The sequence below is a fragment of the Molossus molossus genome, unplaced genomic scaffold (assembly GCF_014108415.1).
Source record: "Molossus molossus isolate mMolMol1 unplaced genomic scaffold, mMolMol1.p scaffold_m16_p_17, whole genome shotgun sequence".
Lineage (NCBI taxonomy): Eukaryota > Metazoa > Chordata > Mammalia > Chiroptera > Molossidae > Molossus > Molossus molossus.
In genome coordinates, this window is record NW_023425352.1 from 69,503,010 (window position 1) to 69,530,612 (window position 27,603).

At 40.9% G+C, this 27,603-nt stretch overlaps 1 protein-coding gene across 8 annotated transcripts in view; it reads right to left on the reverse strand.

Annotated features, from left to right (window-relative positions):
• The window catches only part of MAPK8 (mitogen-activated protein kinase 8), a 49,590-nt gene that overhangs the window by 14,906 nt on the left and 7,081 nt on the right, over positions 1 to 27,603 (reverse strand). For 4 of the 8 annotated variants that reach the window (XM_036265581.1, XM_036265579.1, XM_036265582.1 and 1 more), the window contains exons 4-10: positions 23,745 to 23,803; positions 23,520 to 23,658; positions 7,132 to 7,297; positions 3,203 to 3,274; positions 1,721 to 1,903; positions 1,312 to 1,436; positions 722 to 785 (exon numbers count right to left, since the gene is read on the reverse strand). In XM_036265581.1, coding sequence (XP_036121474.1) covers positions 722 to 785; positions 1,312 to 1,436; positions 1,721 to 1,903; positions 3,203 to 3,274; positions 7,132 to 7,297; positions 23,520 to 23,658; positions 23,745 to 23,803 — 808 coding nt within the window. Of the gene's footprint in view, positions 1 to 721; positions 786 to 1,311; positions 1,437 to 1,720; positions 1,904 to 3,202; positions 3,275 to 3,623; positions 3,696 to 7,131; positions 7,298 to 23,519; positions 23,659 to 23,744; positions 23,804 to 27,603 lie in introns of those variants that run through there. The other 4 variants (XM_036265583.1, XM_036265580.1, XM_036265585.1 and 1 more) reach the window with 3 other exon arrangements.

Below are 27,603 nucleotides of genomic sequence, written 5' to 3' on the forward strand. Positions count from 1 at the left end.
TGAGGTAAACAGGATCTAAAAATTACCTGGCCTAAATATCTCAGGGAATCTTTTAAAGAAAGAAATATTTCCATGACTATCAAAACATTATTAATGTTCAACCACCTTCATACACTAGAACTGCTATGTTCGATTTGCAAAGATGAATCATTCCGTTGGTGAGGGTGGGGGAACAGACACCCCTGCAGTGCTGAGGGGTGACCTGGGAAGAACTGAGTAACAGCCTCTGGCCCAGCAAACCCCGTAGGACTGGCCGACTGCCAGGCTCTCATGTGCACGAGAGCACTGCAGCTGTTGGTGGCGCGGTCGAGTGGCTTCGGTACAGAAATCGCGAACAGCGCACACCTGCACACCAACGAGCCAGGGGTGCGCCACGAGGACAACCGCTGTGACGTGGCTCCACCAGCAGAGCCAGTGTGCAGAGTGAACACCCACTGGGACACAAACGAGGCGGGAGAGGAGAAGGGGGAGACCCAAACAAACATGCTGTGTGTCTGCAGACTATGGAAGAACAAAAATTCCAGAGAGAACTGATGTTTCTGTGTCGGGGGTAGTTATCGAGAGGTTAGGATTAAGTCAGGGAGGAAAGGAGACCTACTTCCTATTTTTGCAAAAAATATTACAAGCATGTTACCAAGCATGAGTCATGCCCAGTACAAAGCACCCCTCGCGCCCTAGCGCGCTGACTGGGGCCGGCGGGTGCGGCCCGAGGCCGGCGTACCTTTCCACTCTTCCACGGTGTGCTCCCGCTCGTCCAGCTGCTTGTCGGGGATCTTCGGCGGAGGCTGCAAACAGAAGGCACAGTGACTGAGCCAGCTGCCTCGGAGTACATGCATTCGTTTTAATTGTTTGAATGATTAGCCAGACAGAAAGGGCTGGTAAAAACACATTATTAGACCAAGACTAATGCACAGAGACTAGCTTTGGAAAACTGCTTCATGACAGGAAAAACATGTTTAACTATCTTTATCTTTTCCTCCAGCTTCTGAAATGATCACATTTTACTGACATCCTAGAATTGGGCTGTGCTTCGGACACCACATTGTCTTATAACCAAGTTCGGATGTTCTCCAAAGCGCCCAGGGCTCCAGCTCATCAGATCAAGTGTCAAGCACGAAAGCAAGAACTGAGAGGTGACTTATTTTATGTAGGAGGTGCTGTGACATGCTCTTTAACTTAAGGTACTTTTAATGCAAAAACAGAAAAACATCATCATTTATCAATATTTTTACTTAAAATGAAATAGTCTGCTCCAAACCTAACTTCTAATTCTAAGGGGCAACATCTTCTTCAAACACCGGAAGAACTTACAGCCTCTGCCTCGGAAGGGTCATACCAGACATTGATGTACGGGTGCTGCAGAGCTTCGTCCACAGAGATCCTTTTAGATGCGTCAATCACCAGCATTTTGGATAACAAATCCCTCGCCTGACTGGCTGCAAAAATAATGATGTTAATGTACATGTATCTTGTAAAGGTTTTTAAATTAGCAATACATTTCAGAAACTTGAAATGATCATTTATTAAAAAGTATGTGTTTTTTAAAAAAAGACTTTTCTATAAAATAAGGTTATACATATAATGAAAAAGAAAAAGAAATAACTAAAACCTTATACTTTGTTCCATCACCCAGAAATAACCTTGGGCTATGTTCTATAATAACATGAACACACACACACACTTACAATTAGGATTAAATATATATATTCATAAAAAGTACCTTTAAGTTTGTTGTGTTCCGAGTCGGCAGGGAAAAGTACATCGGGGAAGAGCTTCTCAAAGCTATATCCAGCATATTTAGGTCTGTTTTCAACGTAAGTCCTTACTGTTGGCTGTAGTTTCTTCATGAATTCAGGACAGGGTGTTCCAAGCTGTTCAATAACTTTATTCCACTGATCAATATCTAATATCAAGTAGCTAAGAAAAATACTCCGTATCTAATGTTCACACATTAGTCATAGCCATATTAAAATAACAAGAAAATAACAATTACAAAACCCTAAGAAAGAATGTGTATCTTACAGCCACCTTGCAAGAGGCAGACAGAAAGGATCAGTAAATAAGCGCTGTTAACCTGATTTAAAGAGAGTGTGTATATTTGTGTGTATGTGTCTAATACTGATTTTATCATAAAAATGAAAGCTCAAACTAACCAATTCCAAATACAAATGACAAGTGACTCAAAAAAATAATGTAATTACTACCTGCAAACTATACACAATTGTAGAATACAAAATTTGCCTTTTCTTCTAGCTTATCAGAAAAATGTGAATGCATATCCTAGAGGCTAAAAACCATTTCTTCTAATCTGTCCTTTGTAAAACATTCCACACTACAGAAAACAATGGTGCACGTGGGGGCGGATGGGCGTGGCACTTTGTTTGTCTTGCGTTGTTCAGCTAAGTTAATACAAGCGTCTTAAAGCTCTGAAGCCTGTGGAGATGAATCAGTGTTTCGTCAGGTGTGAGGTTACAATCCCCTAGTCTCCTTCCTCCTCAGTCTTCCTACTCCCAGCCCTCCCTGCAGACGAAGAACTAAAGCTCTTCCTGTAACCTAGTGCGCCTGGCTTTTCCCACACCTCCTCCTAAAATCAGTCTCAGTGTTGCTGGCTGATAAACATATAACAGATCACTCACTGGTGACATAAATATTAAAAGTAGTCAGGTAAACAAAAAGCATGAATCCAAATCTACTTACACCATAATAAAACTATTACTGATATAATTTTCAGATAAAAAGAGCAGTATGTTATGTTGAGAAATGAGACAGTAACCCAAAGACACAAAACGCAAAAAACATTAACGAAAAAGGAGGTCGGGGCAGTGGGTAAAACAACAGGATGACCAGAGGCAAGACAATTCCAAAATTCATATTAAAGTCCTAAGTACTTCTAGACTTAATCAAGTGTATAATTATTAGAAAGTTTTAATGCAAGCCATGATTTTTAATTTAGGCGAAATAAATCATCTCGAAGCCAGCAAGCAGTCATGGACAATTAACTTGAGCAGTTCTCAGAAATCACATGACACAGTCAGTAAGTGAGGGAGAGGAGAGTCTACGGCACTAGCAGGTGGTATTTGCAAGAGCAGAGTGATTTAACGATATTATCAGGGAGACGAAATACGCTGTGCTTGACCTAGCTGAAGTGCTGTCATGCATTTTGACCTTTAAAGACTACGCTTTAGGCCAAAGATAAGGATACGATCTGTACCTGGGAACAAAACACCACCTTTGATCATTTCTCCCATGATGCACCCAACTGACCAAATGTCAACTGAAAACAAAATGCAATGACATTAACATAAAGATTTTGGTTGAAATAAAAAAAATATATAAACATTAAAAGAAAATCACACACACCATGTACACTGTGAAATCATAGAAAGCAGGGTAAAACAAAGTGAGTGACAGTGAATGTGCTCTGACTACCAGCAGAGACTGTATGTCCTGCTGCCAGACGCAGCCCCCAAGCATCCCAGCGTCTCGGCTCCACGGGTGTGAACTGCACCACCACAGACTCTGTCTGTTAGACCCCATGTACGAATGACCACACTCATCTTCACTGAGAACATGAAGACGTCCATCAGCTAAGTAATTTCACTGCTGCAGCAGCACAAGGATACAGTCCCTTCCTGGAAAGAGGATTTTGTGGCAAACCATTTCTCCCATAATGCACCCCACAGACCATAAATCCACTATATGTTTGCAGCACAAAAGAAGGAAAAGCAAAGCAAAAGGTCATTAAAATCAAAGAAGCATAATATGACTGCATTATATAAAAACTACAAAACATCACAAAAAGAAAAAGTGATTTTAATTTTAGCTAATGGAATAATTTAAAACACAAATATTTTTCAAAAAGCTTTGATTCACAAAAGCAAACGTGAAGTGTGGCCTTTTAACTCTACATCTAATTTTAAAGTGAGAGCTATGCACAGAAATCACGATTTAAAATCCTATACATTTTGTTATTGAAAATTTGTTTACAAAATATAAAATAGAACCACACACAAACTTTGTAAATAAGGTTGAAAATATATGTGAGGTAGAAATATTTTTAAAATAAAACCTTGACTCTATTTTGAGGTTCAACTGTGCATTATGCTCTCTCTTTAAGTGAAATAAAAAAAAAAGCATGAGCAGAAATAATCTACTATGTTAAATATTTGACAGAAAACATGTACTTCTATGAATAATTACAGTTAAAATTAACCTAAAGCCCTTTAGAAATTTTCAGTCTGAATTTCATCATTTTGTTGAGTAATGCTACATTTATTCTGAATTGCAAGGCATTTGTGTCCTTGGCAATGCCATGCTACCTGACATGCGACAGACAATGAACAAATGATCAGGTAAGAAAAGTAGGTAAGAAAAGGTATAAACCATGATTTCCACCTAAAGTGTTTAGATCCATAAAACTAACTTGCTTTTGATTTAAGATGTTAGTTTTGGCTGAACACAGTATGAAAATTCCCACTTCAATGGGAACTCTAATCAATGCTGAAAAAATCTGCTAGACACAGAAATGGGCAATTTGAAGATCTCCACCAGTTTCATTAGAACTGACAATCCACCCTGACATTTTTATCTTTGGATTTAGAAATCTGATAAAACAAGAACAGGTGTTTGCAGTTTAACAGGAGGAGAGGGGATGACTGAGCAATTCACAAGGAAAGTCTCAGAAATGTGCATTTGTTTTTGAAGCCTGAAACAGGTCTAAATTGTTTTTTTTTTTTTTTTTAATGTTTTTATTAATTTTTAGAGAGAGAGAGAGAAACATCGATGTGAGAGAGCTACATCTATCAGCTGCCTCCTGCAGCCCCTGGGGACTGAGCCAGGTGTGTGCCCAGACTGGGTATTGAACCGGGACCTGGGACGACGCTCAATCCATGGGCCACACTTGCTGGGCTGAAGGTCCAAATTCTTTAAGAGTAAAAAAAGAAAAATGCAGAAATTTATGTTGGAGAGAGATATACCTTCACCCATGTTGGAGGACTCAGGAAATCTAAGGTACTTTCTGGTACATTCTCATAAGATTGCCAGTTCATCACAGAAGCTTAGGGCTGAACTGAAAATAAATTCTGGAAGTCCTTTGGAATAAAAGTTTCTCTACAATTTAATTAAAACAAAGGCAAATGTTTTTATATTTATGGTATGATTGAACTTTCAAAGATAAAATTTTAAAGTTAATATTCATAAATCAATTCAGAGAAACATTTTTTCCAGGGTTTTCATTTTTGGTAAAAATCGATTACAATGAATTTTCCCTACAGATTTTAGAGAGAATGGCAAACTTCACTTAAATACTCGGGACAGAAGGTATGCAGGAAACGTGACGAGAAATGCAGCATATTCCAAACAGGTTCCGAAAGCAGCAGGCTGGGAGCAGTCCTTGTCTGGACCAACGACGACCTGCTGGTTCACCTGAGAAACTAGCGGTAAAGGGTCTACTGCTTAGCCTAGTGGGCAGTTTAAACATATTCCATTGTATCATACTTTCCAAAAAGCTTTGAGATAGCTTGCAATAAAAGGCAAAGGAAAGACAAAGTTGTTAAAACAGGTGAGGATGGGCGGGAAGGGGAGTGTCACAAAAAGGAGAAATTCTTGTTTAACTTGGAAGGCGAATGCAGTTACTGTAACTAGCATTACATTTGATTCGGTTTCCTGAGCCAAAAAAAAAAAAAAAAAGGCCATGAGGCGATCTACATAATTCTTATCTAAGACAGGAAAACACGTCAATATATATATATATTTTGGTGCTAATTTCTGGCAGGGAGCTACCTCCCCAAATCACATTTATAGGACACTGAATGACACATTACACAGTATCTGAGACAACCAATGGTTTTACAGCAAATGCAAAAGCAATCTTCATGTTGGTCACTTGCATCAGTTCTCAAAAGAAAAATAACCAAAAAAAAAAAACCAAACCCAAAACCCAAAAAACAACAATAACAAAACCTCAATGAGTCTAATACTAAGTCTAACTCACTAGATTCTACAGGATATAAGACAATTTTAGGCAGACAATAAGAAAACAAAACAGGCTGTTTATTTAAGAACATAATAATAATAGTAAATATTTAAAGTATTTGGTTTTAGTAAGCTCAGAAAAGAAAAAAATATTAAGCTAAAATCCTCAGTTCAATGTTATCTTTTATAAAAATGAATCAAGAAGATTAACATAATATAGTTTCTTAATTCAAAGTGAAGGGCCCGCTCCAGAATCCTTGCTGGGAAAACACCTGGGCCCTATTCCCGGGAGTATCATGGGTGAAGCTACCATATTTTAAAAGTTACAGTTTAAGACAATAAAGTCCTGTGCAGACTTATTCATTCACCTACTGAGAATCAATAAAATTTCTTCTTAAACATATACAAATATGTAAGTTTCTTTTTTTTTTAAAGGCTGGCCACATGGGAATGGTTCTTGTTTGTTTGTTTGTATTTATTTATGGTACGTGCCCCTAGCGGGGGTCGAACCCAGGACTCTCTGGTCCGCAGGCCGATGCTCCAACCGCTGAGCCAAACCAACCAGGGCTATGTAAATTTCTTTTAATTCATGAACTACATGCCTGATAATTTTATTCTACCTCGATTGTAATGCTGAATACTGCCATTTCTTGACAGCTGGACACAGGGCTTTGGATGAAACACTGTTTCCTACCAAAGGTCACCCTAGTTCTCCATGGGTTTTGCAGATGGCCTTATCCTAGCTCTTAAGAGTTTACAAGAAGTGCCTCTGCTTGTAATTCTAGTTTCAGGGAGTTGGGAATAGGTGCGAACATCACTAACAACAAACTAGGATTCCCACAGAAGATACACTTTGTCTACTATATATACTTCCTTGAGGCCATGTTAGAAATACTCATTTTCAAGTTATAGGAAAGCAAATTTCAGGGGCTATGGCAACAAATTCTTTATCCAATGGAAGTGTTGATGGTTATGGATTTGTATTTAAATAAACAGAGGCCCTAAGTTTTTCCAACATTTATGACAAAAATGTATAGTTACTTGCAAACTCTTGATAAAATATTTCAAACAGTGACATATATTTATGCACTTCAGCTTAAGTATTTACATAAGAAATCTGATAAAACAGAACAGTATTTCAAGTAAATGTTTGCTGACCGTTTTCTTTGTAGCCCATCCCTAGGATGACTTCAGGTGCTCTGTAGTAGCGAGTCACTACGTAAGGTGTCATCATAAAACTAGTTCCTGCAGTCCTGGCCAGTCCAAAGTCAAGAATCTTCAAAGTGCAGTCTGATTTTACTACTATGTTACTGGGCTTTAAGTCCTTCAAAAAATAAAAATAAAAAATGACTGCTATAACATATACAAATATTTTGCAGTTCACAAGTTATCAGATCACTGGTAAAACAATTCATGCTAATTGTTTATATCTCTCACCATAATTGGTATCACTGCACAGATTCATCGTTAATAGGCAAATTAGAGGAATTAGCTTGACGGCATTTTAACTCATGAATACATACAGTTACTAGAGAATTTAGTAATGCTTTACTTGGTAGAAATTACGATTAGCTAGTAATTTTCGATCAAGTGGAATAAAAGCGATTTAGAAAGGCATCTAAAAGCTCACATAACTGATATAAAAGGAAAAGAGAACTTCAGTTAACATTTATATTCACTTGTATAGCAAATAACCAACGTTTAAAAAACTAATTTTTAAAGACACAGTGGAATTTATCGAGCTATTACAAATCAACGACGGGCCTTCTGTGTCAGTCAAGCAGCAATCGGCAGGTGTCAAGTCCACAGGACTGAGCTAGTCCTCAGCAGTCTTTCCACCACTGATTTCCCACGCAATCACACAGATTGGTTCCTAAAATTTTGTCTGCTCACAGAGGAGGACATTATCTTGGTGCTACTAATCTATAAAATGACTTGCAGCTGCTACATGATGTCTTTGTGGAGAATTTTCCACTAACCCCACCTTAAGGAACTCTGTCCTGTGATCACTGAAAGGAAGGCAGCAGCACAAACACTCATGGCTTCAAGTACAGCCCATTTGCCTGGTAGCTCCCATGAAACCTGTTATGAACCAAGGGACCAAAGAAAGCAAGCACATACCCACAATACAAACACGTCAATTACTGACTGGTACCAGTGGCCGGAAAGGTAATGACTACTTTTTAAATGTCTCTATCCAAAAAGGACTGTATGCTGTCTTTAGCATATTTTCATAGGCAATCATGGATGGTTTTAGAAGATAGATAACTTAAGGCTTTTATCAAATTAAAATTAGAAATCAACAGGATTAGTGAAACAGAAGATAACAATTTTCATTATTGCTATTCTCTAAATATAATGTTGTCACTATTTCCAAAATACAGTAACAGTGAAGCAACACTGCATGTTCAAGAATAAAGATTACAAGCTTTGATACCATATCAATGTCTACTGTCTTGGTTAAAAATTAATGACACTTTATACTGCTGCATTCTCATGTAGAAATAAGATTCTAGCCTTAAACACTTTATTTTGGAAATTAAATACAAAATACACTTTAAAAAATAGATCTGTTTAAAGAAAAAACTGTCCAAAAATGCCTCAAAGAATATCCCCCGGAATCTATCCTGTGCATCAGTATGTGCCTTTCTCCAGATGTCAGAGCCACGGGGAAGAACTGAATCCACATGGGTTTGTGCAGAGGCAGTGGAACTAATCTAGTATTCCGCCTTCTCTCCCACAGACTTTCTGGCCTCCCCTCAAGGAGGCAGGGGCCAGGCCAGCCTAACTGGTCAGTTCCGGGGAAATGGGATGTGGTGGGAGCAAACAGAAGGGCATCCTGCTGTCCCTTCCCTGCTTTGGGGATTGGCACCATGCCAGGCAGCGGGCCTCCGTCATTCTGGGTTGCTGAGCATCTTGTCAAGCAGAGTCCTCACCTACCATGACCTGCACTGGGCATGCAAGGTGGGAGATAAAGCTTAGTTGTTAAGTTACTGAGAATCCAGGGTTTGTTTTCTAGCACAGCCTGGTTGTGATATTGTGATTTACAATGAATATATATTTGGACTTTGTCTCAATTACCGAGACTGAGCTCCTAAAAATTTTAGGATTTCTTTTTTAAAAATATATTTTATTGCCCTGGCCAGTTTGACTCAGCAGTTAGAGCATCGGCCCATGGACCAGGGAGTCCTGGGTTCAGTTCCCGCTAAGGGCACGTACCTTGGTTGCGGTTTCTACCCGGCCCTAGTTGGGGTTGTATGGGTGGCAACCAGTCAATGTGTCTCTCTCACATCGATGTTTCTCTATCTCTCTCTTCCTCCCTCTTTCCCTCCCGCTCTATCTGAAGATAAATGCAAAAATGTCCTCGAGTAAGAATAAGAAAAAATTTAAAAATTTTTTTTTTAAATTATATTTTTTTATTATTTTTAGATAGAGAAACATCATGTGAGAGAGAAACATCAATTGGTTCTCTCCTACAGACTGGACATGTGCCCTGACCAGAAATCAAAATGAATAGTTCAGTGTACTTGGAGGACACACAACCAACTAAGCCACACCGGCCAGTGCCAAGAATTTCTTAAGTGATAATAGTAATAAAGGCAAAAACAATGTTTTTGTTATTTGTAAATAGCCCTTCACTGGCCCTGAGTTTATGTTAGTGAAGTGACTTGGAAAGCCCAGAAGAGTGGGGCTGGTTGCCGATGGAACCGATGTGATCTGAGGCTGGACCTTTCAGCCCATCCTCACACCACAGCTAGAGATTAAGTTCAATCACCAATGGCCGATGATTTAGTCAACATGCCTATGGAGGCCATGAAGCTTCCATGAAAACACCAAAGGACAGGATTCCATGATGTGGACTGGTGAACATGTGAAGATTTGGGGAGAGGCACCCAGAAAGGACCTGGACGCTCCGAACCCCTTCCCACATACTTTGCCTTATGCATCTCTCCATTTGGCTTTTCCTGACTTATGCCTTTTGTAAAAAACTAGTAGTCTACTAAGTGCAATGTTTTCCTGAGATCTGTGAGCAGTTCTAGCCAATTGATAGAACCAGAGTAGGGAGTCATGGGAACTTCTGAATTATAGCGAGTAGGTCAGAATCAAAGTAAAAACCTGGGTTTGTGATTGGCATCTGAAGTGGGGCAGTCTCTGGGGCTGAGCTATTCAACTGTGGGAGCTGATGCTGTCTCCAGGTAGACAGTGTGAGAACGGAGTTAAACTGTGGGACTCCGGCTGAGGTCCAGACACCTGAGAACTGTGGCGGGAAACCAGCACGTGGCTCAGAAGTGGGACTGCGGTGCAGTGAACACAGGGCACTGCTCTTCCCCTCCCTGATCTATTGTGACAACAGTAGAACTGCGACCCGGAGTGTGGTTCTGCTCTCACACCCAGGATCACAGCTTAGCAGGTGAGCAGCAGGCACCAGAGGAATTCCAGGAGAGTTTGAAAAGTGATAGAGTGTACACAGCAATGCATGAGGAGCCGGAAGCTCGAGAACGGGCTGGCCAATGAAGGCCTGCCTGGAAGAAAGTTTTATTGGAATACAGCCACAATCATTCAGTTGCCTACTGTCTATGGCTATATTTGTGTTACACTAGCAAAGCTGTGTTGCTGTAACAGAGACTGTATCATCTGCAAAGCCTAAAATATTTATTGTCTGGACTTGCCTTTACGGATGAGTGTGCTGAACCACTCCAGAAGCGACTGGAGAGTAAAACCTGAGTGCATGTGTTGGTGGCTACTGGATGCATTAGAAAGAACTGGCTACTTTAAAAGTAGAAATGAAAGGGAACAGAGTAGAATTTCAGGGCCTTGCCATTCTGGAAAAGCTAAAAGCTACCAGACACTTAAAAAGAAAAAAGGGCAGAGTGTTCAACAGATCTGTCTTCCCCGCGGCCCAGCGTACCCTTCCACCTACAAGGGCCTGGCAGCTGGCTGCTTGCAGGCGGCGGGATGTGAGGACAGGTGATGTCCAGCAAGTCTGAAGACAGGTTTCAGACGGGCCTGCTAGCTTCAGCTTGGCTCTTGCTCTTCTATCTTTCACCATGAGAAAAGAATGAGCCTGAGGAAGGCACCCCTTCAGCCCAACCAGCGATTTTCAACCTTTTTCATCTCATGACACACATAACTAATTACTAAAATTCTGCAGCATATAAAAAAAATATGGTAAAAAAAAGGTATAATTTTGATTCATTCACAGTGGACAGCTATTGTGTTAGCTGTTGTCATTCTTTCATTTGACAGTCTGTGGGAGAAGAGGTCAGCGGGGTGACTGAACAGTCAGGGACCGCACGTGTTGCAAACTCTTGTGGCTCACCGGGTGAAAAGTGGCCCAGACGATGAAACCCGACCGTGGTGCACACCGAGCCTGACCCCAGGACCTGGAGCAGTGCCACACAGCCAACCTGTAGACCGAGTTCGCAGCATATGCTGGTTTAAGCCACCGATGCCTTGGATTTCTTTCTGAAGCATCATTTTCACATAATTCTCAAAGCCCTTGACAAAAAAGACTTGCAAACTCTTTTGAAACTGCTTCAAACTTGCTAACAGAAGGCTGAAAGCTTAAAGTAATACATTAAGTCCAGCAAGCTAACAAATGTGCTTAGAAAAGAACTGTAATTAAAAAGATAAAAGCCTCCTAAGTCTCTGAGAGATATACTATCACAAACACCTCCATAATTCCGTGGCTCTTCTGGCCTTAAAACAGTGGTTCTCGAATTGCACCCTCACAGGACATTTGGCACTGTCTGGACACATTTCTGGTTGTCGCACTGGGGAGCACCACTGCATCTAGTGAGCAGAGGGCAGGAATGCTATTAAAACAGTACCTCAAAAAAATTTATTCATCTAAAATGTCAACAGCACCCAGGTTGAGAAGGACTGCCTTAAAATGACATTTGACCCCCATGCTTTTACAGATAGAAAGCTGCGAAAGCTGAGCAGCCCCCAAAGAGAACACATTTTCCAATACCACTTCAGATACATTCAAGGGAGTGAACAGAGAGCACTCTGGACAAGGTGCTCCTTGCAGAAATCAGATTCAGGGCCTAATCAAGGAATATTCCTCACCTTCAGGGCCAGAGACATTCACAGTGTCTGACCAAGATAATTTCAAATGACCAATAAGCAGTGACTGCCTTTTTCCATTTCCCAAATGGGATTGTTTACGGTGGTTACCCTGGCCCTGCCTGACCCACACACCTAGAGAATGGGAGAAGACGGAAGGGATGAGGAAAGCCAGATAATTTAGTCCTTTCATTCCAATGTTTCTGGACCAACGGAGCAAAGTCTGGATCTGACGTAGAGATGACATGTACCACTTGGAGCTAAATGCCCTGACAGGCTAGAACTTTGGGTTATCTCACCTAAGGAGGGGTAACTATGACATAAAGGGGCCAAGGAATTTTTGATAATCAGAAGGATAGACTGTGGCAGAGACTAGCACTCACCACCACTCTGAAGCCTACCCCCCCATTTCCCAGCTCCCCTACAACTAGGTAGGTCCCTATGACCAGTTCTGACAATGGGTCTAGAGCAGAAGTGATGTGTCATTTCCAGGCCGAAGCACAGAAGAGCTAGTGCCCACCACTGGCTCTCTCCTCGACACAGTGACCAGCAACTACCCAGACAGTGGAGCTTGGGTCTCTGAGATGCTGAGGAACCCCATCCCCCACCCAGACTTTCAATGAACCTCTACAGCATAAAAGTTCAGGTTATTTCACCAGCAGAGATATTAGCCTAGCACAAAGGGAATTCGAACAAGTAGTAGAGCAGAGAGATGAATCAACTGTGGCCTCAAGACCAGCCGCAGAAGTGGGTACAGTTGTTTATCCCATCAAACTCCTTCTTGTAAGTTACTCAAGGAAAGGAACAGACATCAAATAAAATAATGGAGGAACTGTTTCCAGAATTTCCTGTATAAAGTGGGAACAAGTAGCACCCACGGTAGCCTACAGAGGGCGCTGTGATGTCTGCTCCGATTCCCAGGTCATGACTGAGGCACTGGATCTTCCAGCTGCAGGCAGGCTGGCTGCTGACCATGTTCAGCAAGTCTCTGCCCAGAACTGCCCTCAGCCAGAGCGCCTCCTTTCCCAAGGTCATGCTGCTCCCCAGGGCGAAGGTCCAGTGAGTTACCAGCTGAGGCCTCTGGAGTGACTGCATCCAATTCAGTTTCTTTCTCTGTGCACTTTTACTGCCTTTACTCTCCTCAGAGACCCCAGTATGACTTTTATTAGTTCAAATTTGTTATGTAAATTTTCTGTAGTTGTACTCTGTGTTTAATACTTTGCCTGTCTACACTAAGGCAGTGCGTCATAACACCCTGATGTGTACGACTGTATCTGTGCAGTTATTCTATCTTACAGTGTAAGCTTTGCACATTGCAACTCTACTCCATGCACCGTTTCTTGACAGTTACTTATCCAAATAAGTGTATTATGCCCTTTATCCTTATCAAGTGACTCTTTTTCTCCACCATACTCAACTTCACCTGACTAGTTATTTTCTTTTTTAAATTTATTTTAGTGAAAGAGAGAGAGAGAGAGAGAGAGAGAGACTGATGTGTTGTTTGACTTATTTATTCATTCACTGGTTGATCTTATATGTGTCCGACCTGGGATAGAACCCACAACCTTGGCATACTGGAACGATGCTCTAATCAACTGAGCTACCCAGACGGGGCTCTTTTTAAAAAAAAAAAATTTTTTTTTCCCTTTACTGATTAGAGAGAGAGGGGAAGTGAGAGAGAGAGAGAGAGAGAAACATCAATGATGAGAGAACATGGACTGGCTGCCTCCTGCATGCCCCCAACTGGGGATCGGGTCCACAACCTGGGCATGTGCCCTGACCAGGAATCAAATCAGCAACCTCTTGGGCTCAACCACTGAGCCACACCGGCCAGACAGGGCTTTTAATTTTTTTTTAAAGTTTTAATTGAATCTACTGAGGTGACATTGGTCAATAAAAGCATGCAGGTTGCAAGCGCACAGTTCCACAACACGTCACCCGCACACTGCAGCGTGCGCTCACCACCCAGGGTAAGTCTCTTTCCGCCACCATTTATCCCCCCAGTGCCCTCTTCCGGCTCCCTCCACCCCCTTTCCCTCTGGCAATCACCATACTGTTGTCCTGTGTTTTTTCTTCTTCTCAATCCCTTCACCTTTTTCCCCCAGCCCCCCAGCCCCGCTCCCCTCCGACAGCTGTCAGTCTATGCTGTCCTTGTTTTCACGTTTGCATTCTTCTAGGACATCTTTGCTAACACTCTGCTTTCAGCCTAGGGAAGTCAGCTACAAATGTTTTTGTTACAGAAACGTGCATCTGTCGGTTCTGTGTGTATGTGTCACTATTTGACCTTTCTTCATTAAGAGGTTAATGTTATATATTGATCTTCTATAATTTAATGTTTCCTTTTATGCTTCTTGCAGTCTCTCTCTCTTTTTTTTTAATCTTCTATCGCTGTGGCCGGTTTGGCTCAGCAGTTGGAGTGTCGGCCTGCGGACCTGAGAATCCCAGGTTCAATTCCTGCTAGGGGTATGTATCAAATAAATAAATAAATAAATAAATAAATAAATAAATAAATAAATCTTCTATCATTTGGTCTGTAATTTCTGTTCTAATCACCTCCTACCCCCATTAATCTGGAAATTTTCTACTTGGAAGACTTTACTTTATTAAAATCAAACTAACTTCCATGGTGGCAGATTACTGTTCTGATCCACAGGACAAAGGAAACAAACATACAATGCCCAGAAGTTTAACTCATTTGCTCTATCTCACATGACATATGAGTAAGGGTTGAGGAAGACATACTCTCCCATTTAAAGCAATTTATCTTATGTTGATTAAAGAAGGCATCAGACATAATGTTATAGCAGCTGCATATGTAATATACAAAGCAATCAAGCAGAATGATAACTAAGAACAAGCATGAATATCTCAGCTACATAACTGTCTTAAAATAGTTAATTTGAGCAAAAAATATACTTCTTTGTTAGGTTAATTGATATAAGGTAGCTCAGAAGGAAGATATAATTCCACAAAATTAAATACACTTTCAAGAAATTCTTCTCAAATTAGATGTAGAAAATAAGCTAGAATTAAAACTAAAATACAAAAACATGTCCACATAAAAATTTATATACAATGTTCATGTCAGCATCACTTATAACAGGCAAAAATATGGTAACAGCTCAAATGTCCATCAAATGATGAACTGATAAACACAGTGTGTTATATCCATATAGTAAAATATTACTTGGCAGTAAAAAGAAATGAAGCCAGCCACAAATGACCACATACTATATAATTCCATTTACAGTTGAACCTTGAACCACACTGGCTGGATATGCACAGGTCCACTTATAAGCAAAGTTTTTTCAATAAATAATGTAAATGTATTTTCTCTTTTTTAGGATTTTCTTGATAATATTTTCTTTTCTCTAGCTTACTCTATTTTATGAATACAGCATATAATAAATACATATAACATACAAAGTATTTATTAACCAGCTATGTTATCGGTAAGGCTTCTTTCTGGTCAATAGTAGGCTACTTGTAGTTAAGTTTAGGGGGGTCGAAAGTTCTATGCAGATGGTGAGCACACAATGAAGTATACATATGATGTATCATAGAATTGTATACTTGAAACCTATATAATTTTATTAACCAATGTCACCTCAATATATTTAATTAAAGATGTGAGAAAAAAAAAGTTATGTGTACATTTTCTACTGCATTGGTGGGGTGTAAGTGTCCCTAGCCCCATGGTGTTCAAGGGTCAACTCTGTCTGAAATGTCCAGAATAGGCAAATATATGGAGACAGGAAGTAGACTAGTGGTTGCTTAGGGCTGGGGTAAAGGTGACAGGGAAGAATGAGACTATAAGGCTAATGAGTACAGAGTTTCTTTAAGGAGGGCAAAACATTTTAATATTAGATGATGGTGATGGTTGCACAACTCCTGAATATAATAAAAAATGCTGACTTGTACACTTAAGTTGGTAAATTGTATGATGTGAATTATATCTCAGTAAAGCAGTTAAAAACATAGGCTACAAAAATATTCATTGTTTCTGAATATATATAAGAAACAACTCTGGCCCTGGCCAGTTTGGCTCAGCGGTAGAGCGTCAGCCTGCGGACCAGGGAGGCCCGGGTTCGGTTCCTGCTAAAGGCATGTACCTTGGTTGCAGCTTGTCCCTGGCCCTGGTTGGGTCGTGTGGGTGGCAACCACTCGATGTGTCCCTTTCACATCGATGTTTCTCTCCCTCTCTCTCCCTCCCCACTCTATCTGAATAAAAAATGGAAAAATGTCCTCGGGTGAGGATAAAAAACAAACAAACAAACAAAAAAAACAACTCTGGTGAATACTCAATTTTATGTAATTGTAAAGGATAGCATGTATTTTATTTACTGCTTAATTTTAGAGCAGAAATAACCTTACAGTACTCCATATAAATCAGCAAATACAATGCTCCACGAATATGTTGAAAGGCTGTGATGTCAGCAAAAATAATGGACTAAAACCACTAAAACGCAGAGGAAAGATAATCTTTTTCAGAAATCTGAAAAATGGTCAATGGTTTATAACACATGAATGTAATGAAGAAAGAGGCAACTCACGAACAACAGGAAAGACTGGTGATGTCTGCACCGGCCCTTGCCCTAGCCAACTCCCTGGCTGGCTGGGGTCTTCAGGCAAAGCAGCCCACATGCTCAGTGCGGGACCCAGGTCCCAGGCTACAGAGAAGGCATTTACTGAGAACACTGAAATGCAAATGAATAACCCACTGTGTCTGGAATAAAACGTTACAGCCGAGGGCAACAATAAGTGGAAGACCATTACATAATATTCTATAATGGGCGTCCCAAAAGGAGAGAGACAAGGGGGCAGAAAAATATTTCAAAAAATAATGACTAAAAACTTTGAAACGAAATACAAAAATCTACACATTCAAATTGTGCAACAAACTACTAACAGGATAAAAGCAAACAATCTGCACTGAGACTCACCAAAATCAAAATGTTGAAAGACAAAGACAGAGAATTTTGAGAGCTAGAGAGAAGCAACTTGTCACAAGAGATCCTTAATGGTATTAACAACTAATTTCTTAAAAAGAAAATCATGGAGGCCAAAAGGTGGAAATAATAATTTAAAGGGCGGAAAGAAAAAAAATGACAAACAAAAATTCTAAATCCAGCAAAATCAAAAGTGAAGGAGAAATGAAGACATTTTGAGACAGATGAAAGCTAAGGGCGTCGGCTGCTGGACACCTGTGCTGTAAGAAGGGCTCAGGAGTCCTTTGGGTAGAAACAAAGGAACACTAGACAGCTACTTGCAGTCAAAGGAAGAGATAAAGAATACTGGTAAAGGTACATAAAAAGGCCAGCTGTATTTTCCCCCAGTATGATTTAAAAGACAAAAGCGGTAAACAGTAATTATAAATCTATCTTAATGGGCACACGGTATATAAATATGTAATTCGTGACGACAATAACAATATAAAGGGGAAAGGAGAGACTGCACAGGAGCAGAGTTTTTGTATACTATTGAAGTTAAGGTGGTAATAACTCAAAATTGTTTGTTATAAATTGAAGAGGTTACATTGTAATCCCCAAGGTAACCTTAAGGAGTGAAATATACCGAAAAGGAAAAGAGAAACAAAGCAAATGACACACAACAAAAAATTAAACACACACAAAGGCAATAATATAAAAATTGAGAAACAGAAAGATATGACACATAGAAAACAAGAAATAAAATGGCCAAAGTAACTTCTTCGTTATCAATAACTACTTTACATGCAGGTGCAGTAAACTCTCCAAATTAAAGGCCAGAGAAGGGCAGAGGGATAAAAGAAAGAGGATCCTACTGCAGCTATCCATAAAAAACTCTTCAGCTTCAAAGGCACAAAGAAATTGAAAGTGAGCCCTGGCCAGTTTGGCTTAGTGGTTAGAGCGTCGGCCTGCGGTCCGGAGAGACCTGGGTTCGGTTCCCGCTAAGGGCACGTACTTCGGTTGCAGTTTGTCCCCGGCCCTGGTTGGTCGTGCGGGTGGCAGCCACTCGATGTGTCCCTTCACATCGATGTTTCTCTCTCTCTCTCCCTCCCACTCTATCTGTACAAAAAAAATGGAAAAATATCCTCGGGTGAGGATAAAATAAATAAATAAATAAATAAGAAATTGAAAGTGAAAGAATGGAAAAATACTACATTTCATTCAAATAGAAGTCAAAAAAGAGATGGGATAGCTATTCTAATACCAAACAAAACAGACTGAAAGTCAAACATTGCTACATGGGGCAAAGGAGGACAATACACATTGATAAAGGATCAATCCACCAAAATATATGTGCACATACTTAACAAAGCCCCAAAATACATGCAGAAAAAAATGGACATAATTGAAGGTAGAAATAGTTACACAAAAATAGGTGAAGAGTTCTATACCTTATTTTTATTAATGGACCAAACAACCAGACAGAAGATCAATAAGAAAACAGAGAACGTGAACAACACTATAAACCAACTAGACATAACAGACATATATAAAACATTCTCTCCAAAACGGCAGAATACATATTTTTCTCTAGTGCACATGGAACATTCTTCAGGATATACCATATGTGAGGTCACAGGACAATCCTTAATAAATAAAAAAACAAAAAACTGAAATCATATAAAATATCTTCTCTGATCACAGTGGAATGAAGCCAGAAACAAAGAAAAAGGAAAAGTGGAAAATTCACACATTTATGGAAATTAAACAATAGACTCTTAAACAACCAATGGGTCAGAGAACACTCGGCAAGGACAGTTAGTTAGGCTGCCAGAGGAATGGGAACGAAAGCTCCACCCAGTAGGAGGACGTGCCTCAGAGTAGAGCTCAGGGGCGCTTGCATAGCTGTTACCACTCAGATTGAGATTTACAAACCTCAGATCAATAACCTAATATTCTACCTTAGGAAACTAGAAGAAAAGAGCAAACTAATCCCAAAGCAAGAAGATACCAAAAATAATAAAGAATAAAGATTAACAAAATAGAGACCAGAAAAACAATAGAGAAAATTAGCAAAACCAGAAGTTGGCTCTAAAAAATTTTTTAATTTATTGATTTGAGAGAGAGGGACAGAGACATTATTTTTGTTGTTCCACTTATTTATGTATTCATTGGCTGCTTCTTGTAAGATCAAACCCATAACCTTGATGTACTGGGACGACACTCTAACCAACCAAGCATCTGGCCAGGGCTTAGAAATTGGTTCTTTAAAAGGTACAACAAAATTCACAAACCTTTACCGAGACTAAGAAAAAAAAAGAGAAGATTTAATTAACTAAAATCATAAATGAAAGTGGGGACATCACTACCAACTTTACAGAAACGGAAGAATTATAAAAGAGAAAACTATGAACAAGTGTATACCAACAAATTAGATCTCTTAGATTAAATAAAGAATTCCTAGAAACACACAGTATTTCCAAAACTGACTCAAGAAACACAAAATCTGAACATACTCATAACAGTAAAGAGAGTGACTCAATAATCAAAACCTCAAAAAATAAACAAAAAAGCTCAGGATCAGATGGTTTTAGTGACAAATTCTACCAATTGTTTAATTGAGAATTAACACCAATCCTTCTTTTTTGTTTTTTTGAGTGCCTGGAAACCCCCTGGGACCGACGGCCCAATCATTCTTAAACCCTTCCAAAAAAACAGAAGACGGAAGAACAGTTCCTAACTCATTCGGAGACCAGCATTACCTTGGTACCAACCAAATTCGGACAAAGATATCATAAGAAAAAACAAAACAAAACAAGACAAAACTACACAGCAGCATCACTTATGAATACATCTGTAAAAATTCTCAGCAAAATAATCCCAATAAGCATATGAAGAGGGTTATACATTATGACCAAGGGATTTCATCCCAGGAAGGTGAGGGTTGCTCAGTATACAGAAATGAATCAATCTAACATACCACATTAACTGAATCAAGGAAAAATAAACATGTTCACCTCAATTGATGCAGAAATGCACTTAACAAAATCTAACATCTTTTCATAAGAAAAACAATTAAACTGGGAGTAGAAGGTAAGTGGTAAAAAATTAATTTTACTGTGAAGAGGTCTGGCTTCTGCCTCCATGCAGGTGGCCTCCAGGCCCTGCAGTGCAGTGTCTTTGTCCCGGGGGTATGGCACAGGACGGTGTACAGTGTGAGAGAGTAGAGGTAGCAGTGTAGACCTCAGGAAGGGCTGGAAACCAAAGGCCAGCCACCAGGCAGGCAGCACGGGACTGAACAGTGAGAAAAATATTTAAAAATACTCTATTTTTAAAGTCTGAGGAGATAATGACTGGAAGCTCCACGTTTGGACCTCTCTCAGATTCTGCCCAATGCGGCACCTCCTTTGGTTGGTTCTGATCTGTACCCGTCTGCCGGAAGACCACAGACCACAGTCATCATGAGCGCAATGCTGTCAGGGCTCTGTGAGCCATTCTGATGCTTTACCAAAGCTCAGAGAAGTTGTGGGGACCCCAGATCTGCAGCCAGTGAGGGCAGTCCTGGGAGCCTGGGGCTGGCATCTGACGTGGGGGCAGTCCTGGGAGCCTGGGGCTGGTATCTGACGTGGGGGCAGGCCTGGGGGCCTGGGGCTGGCATCTGACGTGGGGGCAGTCCTGGGAGCCTGGGGCTGGCATCTGATGTGGGGGCAGTCCTGGGAGCCTGGGGCTGGCATCTGACGTGGGGGCAGCCCTGGGAGCCTGGGGCTGGCATCTGACGTGGGGGCAGTCCTGGGAGCCTGGGGCTGGCATCTGACGTGGGGGCAGCCCTGGGAGCCTGGGGCTGGCATCTGACGTGGGGGCAGGCCTGGGAGCCTGGGGCTGGCATCTGACGTGGGGGCAGTCCTGGGAGCCTGGGGCTGGCATCTGACGTGGGGGCAGCCCTGGGAGCCTGGGGCTGGCATCTGACGTGGGGGCAGCCCTGGGAGCCTGGGGCTGGCATCTGACGTGGGGGCAGGCCTGGGGGCCTGGGGCTGGCATCTGACGTGGGGGCAGGCCTGGGGGCCTGGGGCTGGCATCTGACGTGGGGGCAGCCCTGCGGGTCTGTGCCCTCTGCCTGTCTAATGAGATGAGCCCAATGCAAAAGGGAACCCCCTCAAACAGGGAAGAGCGTTCATGACGACCCACAGCGCATATCATACTTGGGATCAAGAACAGGACAAAGATTCCCACTTCTAGTCAACACTTTACTGCAAGTTTTAGCCAGAGCAACTAGGCAAAACACAAACGTCCAACAAAAACACAAATTGGAAGGAAAGAAGTCAAACAATGGTAAAAATGAGATGATCTTACAAAGACAAAATTGTAAAAAAAATTCCACCAACCCTATTAGAACCAATTAAGCAAAGTTGCACGATATAACATCAACATCAACAAAGGTAAGCTGTGCTTCTGTACCCTAGCAATGGACAAACTAAAAGGAAAATTAAGAAAACAATTTCATTTATAATAGCTTCCAAAAGACTAAAATATCTAGGAAATATCTGACTAAGGAGGTGAAAGACTTGCACATTGCAAACCATAAAATGTTGCTGAGAGACATTTAAGATCTGTGTTGTAGACTGCACCATGTGTCTCCCCAACCCGAATTCACATGTGGAAGCCCTCACCCCTCCAGCGGCTGTACTTGGATACAGAGCCCTTATGGAGGTAATTAAGGTTAAGTGAGGTCATAAGGATGGCACCCTAATCCAAGATCAGTGATGTCTTTTTAAGAGAGAAAGATACCAGCGCTTGCACATGTGTCCCCAAACCCACCTCCTCCCTGGAACAGAGGTCTCAACAGAAATTGAATTTGCTGGTCACGGACTTCTAGCCTCCAAAATTGTGAGAAAATAAATTCCTGTTGTTTAAGCCACTCAGTCTATAGTATTTTGTTGTGGAGCCCAAGCAGACTAATATAATCTAGGTAAATGGAAAGACACCCGGGATTCATGAGTTGGAATACTAAGTAGAGTTAAGATGGCAAAAATACCCAATCTATAGATTCAATGAAATCCTTACAAAAATCCCAACAGCCTTTCTGCAGTAATGGAAAAGCTGATACTCAAATTCATACAAAATCACAAGGGGCCCTGAATAGTCTAAGTAATGCTAGAAACAAAAAAGAACAAGTTAAAGGACTCATGCTTTCCCATTTTAAAACTTACTACAAAGTTACAGTGACCAAAATCATGTGGTACTGGTACAAGGACAGATACACAAACCCATGGAATAGAACTAAGAGTGCTAATAAAACAATACATGGTCGATTTTCAACTAGGAGGCCAAGACCATTCAACTGCGAAGCAATTGTCTCTTTAATCAAGTGCTGGAACAACTGGATTTCCACAAGCAAAAGAATGAAGTTCACTCCTACCTCACACCATACATAAAAATTAACTCAAAACGGGTCAAAGATATAAACATAAGAGCAGAAACCATAAAACTCTGAGAAGAAAACACAAGTGTAAATCTTAATGACTTTGCATTTGACAATGACTTTTTATGTATGACACCAAAAGAAAAGCAACCAAGGACAAAATAGATCAGCTGAATTTCGTGAAAATTAGAAACTTTTGTGCAAAGCATATCAAGAAAGTGAAAAGACAACATATAAAATGGGAGAAAATGTTTACAAATCACATATCTGATAAGGATCCAATATCTGAAATATACAAGAACTCCTACAACTCAATAATAAAAAGGAAAACAACCTAACTAGAAAATAGGTCAAGAGGTGAATAGAAATTTCTCCCCAAATGATATTCAAATGGCCACAAGCACATGAAAAAACGCTCAACATCAGTAGTCATTAGGGAAATGCAAATCAAAACCACGACGAGATACCACTTCATATACACTTGGATGGTTAGAATGAAAAAGTCAGTAGGCATTGGCAAAAATGTAGAGAAATTAGATCCCAGTCATAAATTGTTACGAGGAATGTAGAATGGTATAGCCACTGTGGAAAGCAGTCAGTGGTCCCTCAGAAAGTTAAAGATAGACTTATCATACTGCCCAGCAATTCCACTCCCTGGTAGATGCCCTTGAGAATTAAAAACAGGAACTCAAACAAATGCTTGTTCATGAACAAAATGTACATAAAATGTAAATACATAAAAAAGAACATTAGTCATAGAAAAGAATGAACTATCGATACATGCTACAACATGGATGAACCTGAAACCATTATGCTAAGTTAAAGAAGCCAGACACAAAGGTCACATAATCATATGATTCCAAGTATATAAAATCCAGAAGGGGTAGTAAATCCATACACACAGAAAGCAGACTGTTATGACGCCTGGGGAGAGAGGGGAATGAGTGACTGCTTAATTGGTATGAGATTTTCTTTTGGAGTAATGAAAATATTTTAAAATTTGATATTGGTGGTGGTTATACATTTTGTGAATGTACTAAATGTCATCAAATTGTACACTTTAAAATGGTTAAAATGAATTTCACCTCAATGATTAAAGAGAGATTCTGCTGATAGCTGTTTCTACTAACCCGGTGAATAATCCCAGCAGAGTGGAGGTGCTTGATGCCACACAGCATCTGGTAGAGAAGGTAGGACATTCTTTCGTGATCCAGCTCCATCTGGATCACCTGGCACAGGTTTGCATCCATGAGTTCCATGACGATGTAGCTGAGGGGAGAAAAGACAACAGCTGAAGCACACAGCAACGACCTGAGAATAAGGCCCTGACATAGAACTTGAATGATGGCACTTACACATCCTGAAATTCTTCTAGGGATTTCTGTGGTGTGAAAACATTCAAAAGGCCAATTATCTGCAGCAAAAGCAGAGAAATGAAGACATTAGAAACAGCTTCATAATACTTTCATTTGGGAACTGCAAATATATGGGTTAAAAAAATCCACAAATAGTTAAAACATTTTCAAATCTTATTTTCTAAATTCAAGTAATCTCTTTTCTTCTGTGCATCAGAGCTGCGAGGCCAGGGGTGGGGTGGGGAGGGAACCAGAGCACAGGACCTCAGGGCAGTGGAAACACTGTCTGTGATTCGGGAGTGGGGGGCACACGTCAGTGCACACTTGTCCACACCCACAAACCCACAGCATGCACACCACCAAGTGTGAACCGACTGTCAGCTGCGAGCTTTGGTGATGGGCATGTCAGTGTAGGTCTGCGACTGTACGAATGTACCACTCTGATGGGGGGTGCCGACAGCGGGGGAAGCTGTGTGTGTGGGGCAGGAGCCGTGTGGAAAATTTTGTACCTTCCACTCAATTCTGCTGTGAACCGAAAACTGCTTGAAAAAACAAGTCTGTAAAAACTGGAACAGAAGAGCTCCACAGTCCATTCCACTTATGACACTCGGCTATCAAGAACCTGCATTATATAACCCTCTCCACAATCTGAAGGCAGATCTCAAATCCCTTATGCCCGTTTATATCCAACACAGAACCTCTATATAATCTCAGCCCTTCCCCCCAGTTTTTCCTAATACCGCACCTTCCCAGTTTCACTCATTCCCTGTCTATTCCACTGGTCTACCCACAATGCCTTCTTTCCCACTATTATTCTCTAATCCTCCTCTTTTCTCTATCGGTACCCTTTCCCTAGGTGATATTATCCATGTATTTTTCTCCAAACTTCTCTACGTGGGTAATTTCCAAACATAAAATTAAAAATCCTTGCTTAGCTTATGAGTCTCATATATATATTGCAATTTCACAGGGAAGCCTCACATATAATATAAAATTGAACTCATTACCATGTGTTCTTGAATTCCTTACTTCCCAGAGTGCTTTCCCTTTTACAACAGAAGGCTCAGAGTGATTTTCACTCGTTTTTCAATATCTACACTGTGATGAGTACTTTAAAGAATGTTGTCCATTGTACTGAAAGTCTGAACTTCAACCACTTCTCTTCATTCATTGTGCTATACACAGGTCAAGGAATCTAGTACCACCGTTCATGCGACAACTTCTGACAGCAGGCTCCCTGACAGTGGCTTCCCTAAGTCTCGCCATCACTCTATGCCTATAGGACGGTGAAAGACAGATCTGACCATATTACGCACCTACTCAAACACTAATGCCAACAAGTGAATCCCAAACTCCCTTGCAGAACACACAATGCTCGCAGTGACAGGCCCTCAATCCACTCCACCTTCTGTTATCAACCCTTTGTCACACTCGATACTTTGGCCATGCTAAATTTAAATTTTTAAAAACTCTCAATGCCTTTACACATACTGTTTCATATGCTTGTCATGTACCTATCAAACTCACTTTCAAGATGAACCTCTGGGGAGTGTGACAACCCTTGTTGAGAGAGCTGAACAGTCTCTCTGCTTTGTCCCCACAGAATCTTGTATGTTATGATGGCATTTAACACTGTCATACGGTCTCACTTTCACAAAAGCCTTGTCTCGACCACACCACCGGGTTTCTTTTTGAGGTGATGAAAAAAGTCATACACATCAGTGAATAAACTAAAAGGCACTGACTTGATCAGATGAAATGGATGAGTAATGTACTGTATAAACTAGTTCGGTAAAGTTGTTACAAAATAAGACTGAAACAGCTGTCTGATTTTTCAAAAAAGAAATTATATCAATCATAAATGAGACAGCCAGATAAAAGTCAAGGACTGATTAAGTGGGTGGCATATGACTACTGTGAGAGAAGTAACAATTACCAGGAGCACGAGCAGGTAAAATTCATTGAGAAACTTTATCTTGTTTTGTGAACAAAAACAACAGCCCAGCCAGTGTGGCTCAGGGGTTGAGTGTGGACCGGTGAAGCAAGAGGTCGACAGTTCGATTCCCAGTCAGGGCACATGCCCAGGTTGTGGGCCCGATCCCCAGTGCGGGGCGTGCAGGAGGCGGCCAGTCGATGTTCTCTCTCATCCATGTTTCTATCTCTCTCTCCCTCTCTAAAATCAATAAAGAAAAACAACAACAACAACAAAGGACAACGGTAGTCAATCAGAGAAATGCAACCAGATATTTTATGTGAAGATTTCAAAAGGGCATTTTTAAAAAATGTCTCTGATAATAATCTCCATGTAAATAATAACTACAATGAACGGGGCATGCTAGTGAATTTCACTCAGACATTATTGTACAGGAGCCCTAAAGGCTGCTGATGCACGGAGCCAGCCGTCGTGAAGCGCCCTGCGCGGGGCGGGATGGAGTCAAGGGGAAGGCAGTGCGGAGGAAGCTGTCCAGGAAGAGGGACCGAATTTACCAGTGATATTTAACAGGAAGAAATAAAAATATTACACTTTTTCTCCAAAACAAACAGACAAAAAACCGAAAAGGAAAGTAAAGACTGGAAGATGTGAGGTGTTGGCAGGCCAGTAACAAAGAATAAGTTGCTTAGACCACGTCAGTCAAATGTTGACCTAATTTCCAAACAGGACGATGACAACAGCCACAGCTAGAGAACATGACCGCCTCAGTCCCTCTCAGAAGGTGCAGTGAGACATGCAGTGATGTGTTCCAGGTGCAGTGATGTGCTCCAGGTGCAGTGATGTGCTCCAGGCGACAGAGTAGTGCATTCAAAGAGAGGTGACTAAGTTGAAAAAGAAACTCAAAACCATGTATGAAAAGAGTGGGAAATTCACAGTCATACAAATGTACTTAATAAAATTTAAAAACGATTAAGATACTAAGTTTTATGTGATGTGCATTTTACCACAATAAAAGAAAAAAAGGAGTGGGAAAAGTCAGAGACATTTAGACCAATAAAGAGTTGGTATGTGTAGAACATGAAAATGTTGAAAAGGTGAGATATTACAAAAACATCCATCCATCCATCATGGAGTAAAAAAATTCCATTACCATTCCTGTTTTCCTTATATTTACTTTTTTAATCCTCACCTGGAATATGTTTTGATTGATTTTTTTTTTAAGAGAGAGAGTAAGGGGGCGAGAGAGAGAGGGAAACACTGACTGGTTGCCTCCCATACATGACCAGACCAAGGATGGAACCTGAAACCTAGGTATGTGCCCTGACTGGGAATAGAACCTGAACCCTTAGAGTGTATGGGACGATGCTCCAACCAACTGAACCAGCTGCCAGGCTCCTTATATTTACTCTTACTTTCATTCACTGGACAAATACGTTTGAGCGCTACTCTGCACCAGCACTGTCCTAGGTGGCAAGGTATAGTTTGGATGGCTCTGCACTGCCCCCTCTAGTGGTTAACCATGTGAAACAAACTTTCCATGCCCTTCATTTAGCTGGTGGAGCCACCTTTCTGTGCAGTTGCCCAGGCTCAAGAGGTAGGCAGGAGTTATTGGCCATCTCCTTCATGTGAAACTAAGGCAAGGACACCCCACCACTGTCACGAGACAGGCTACAAGTGGCACAAACAGCTCTATCCAAGTGCGGGAGGCCACCAGCAACAGGCCACACGCAACATGCCTGGCTCCCACCTAGAACAAGAGTGGATGACACAACTTCCCCATCACTGACTGTGTCTTTTATTAAATGCTAATTGTCCTCTCTGGAAGGTCCACTTTGTTCAACAATCCAATTTTTACCCCATTATCTAAGAATTAGTCTAGGTCCACCCTCCCCCAAAGCGTTTCTATTTCATTAAGGCTCAAAGAAA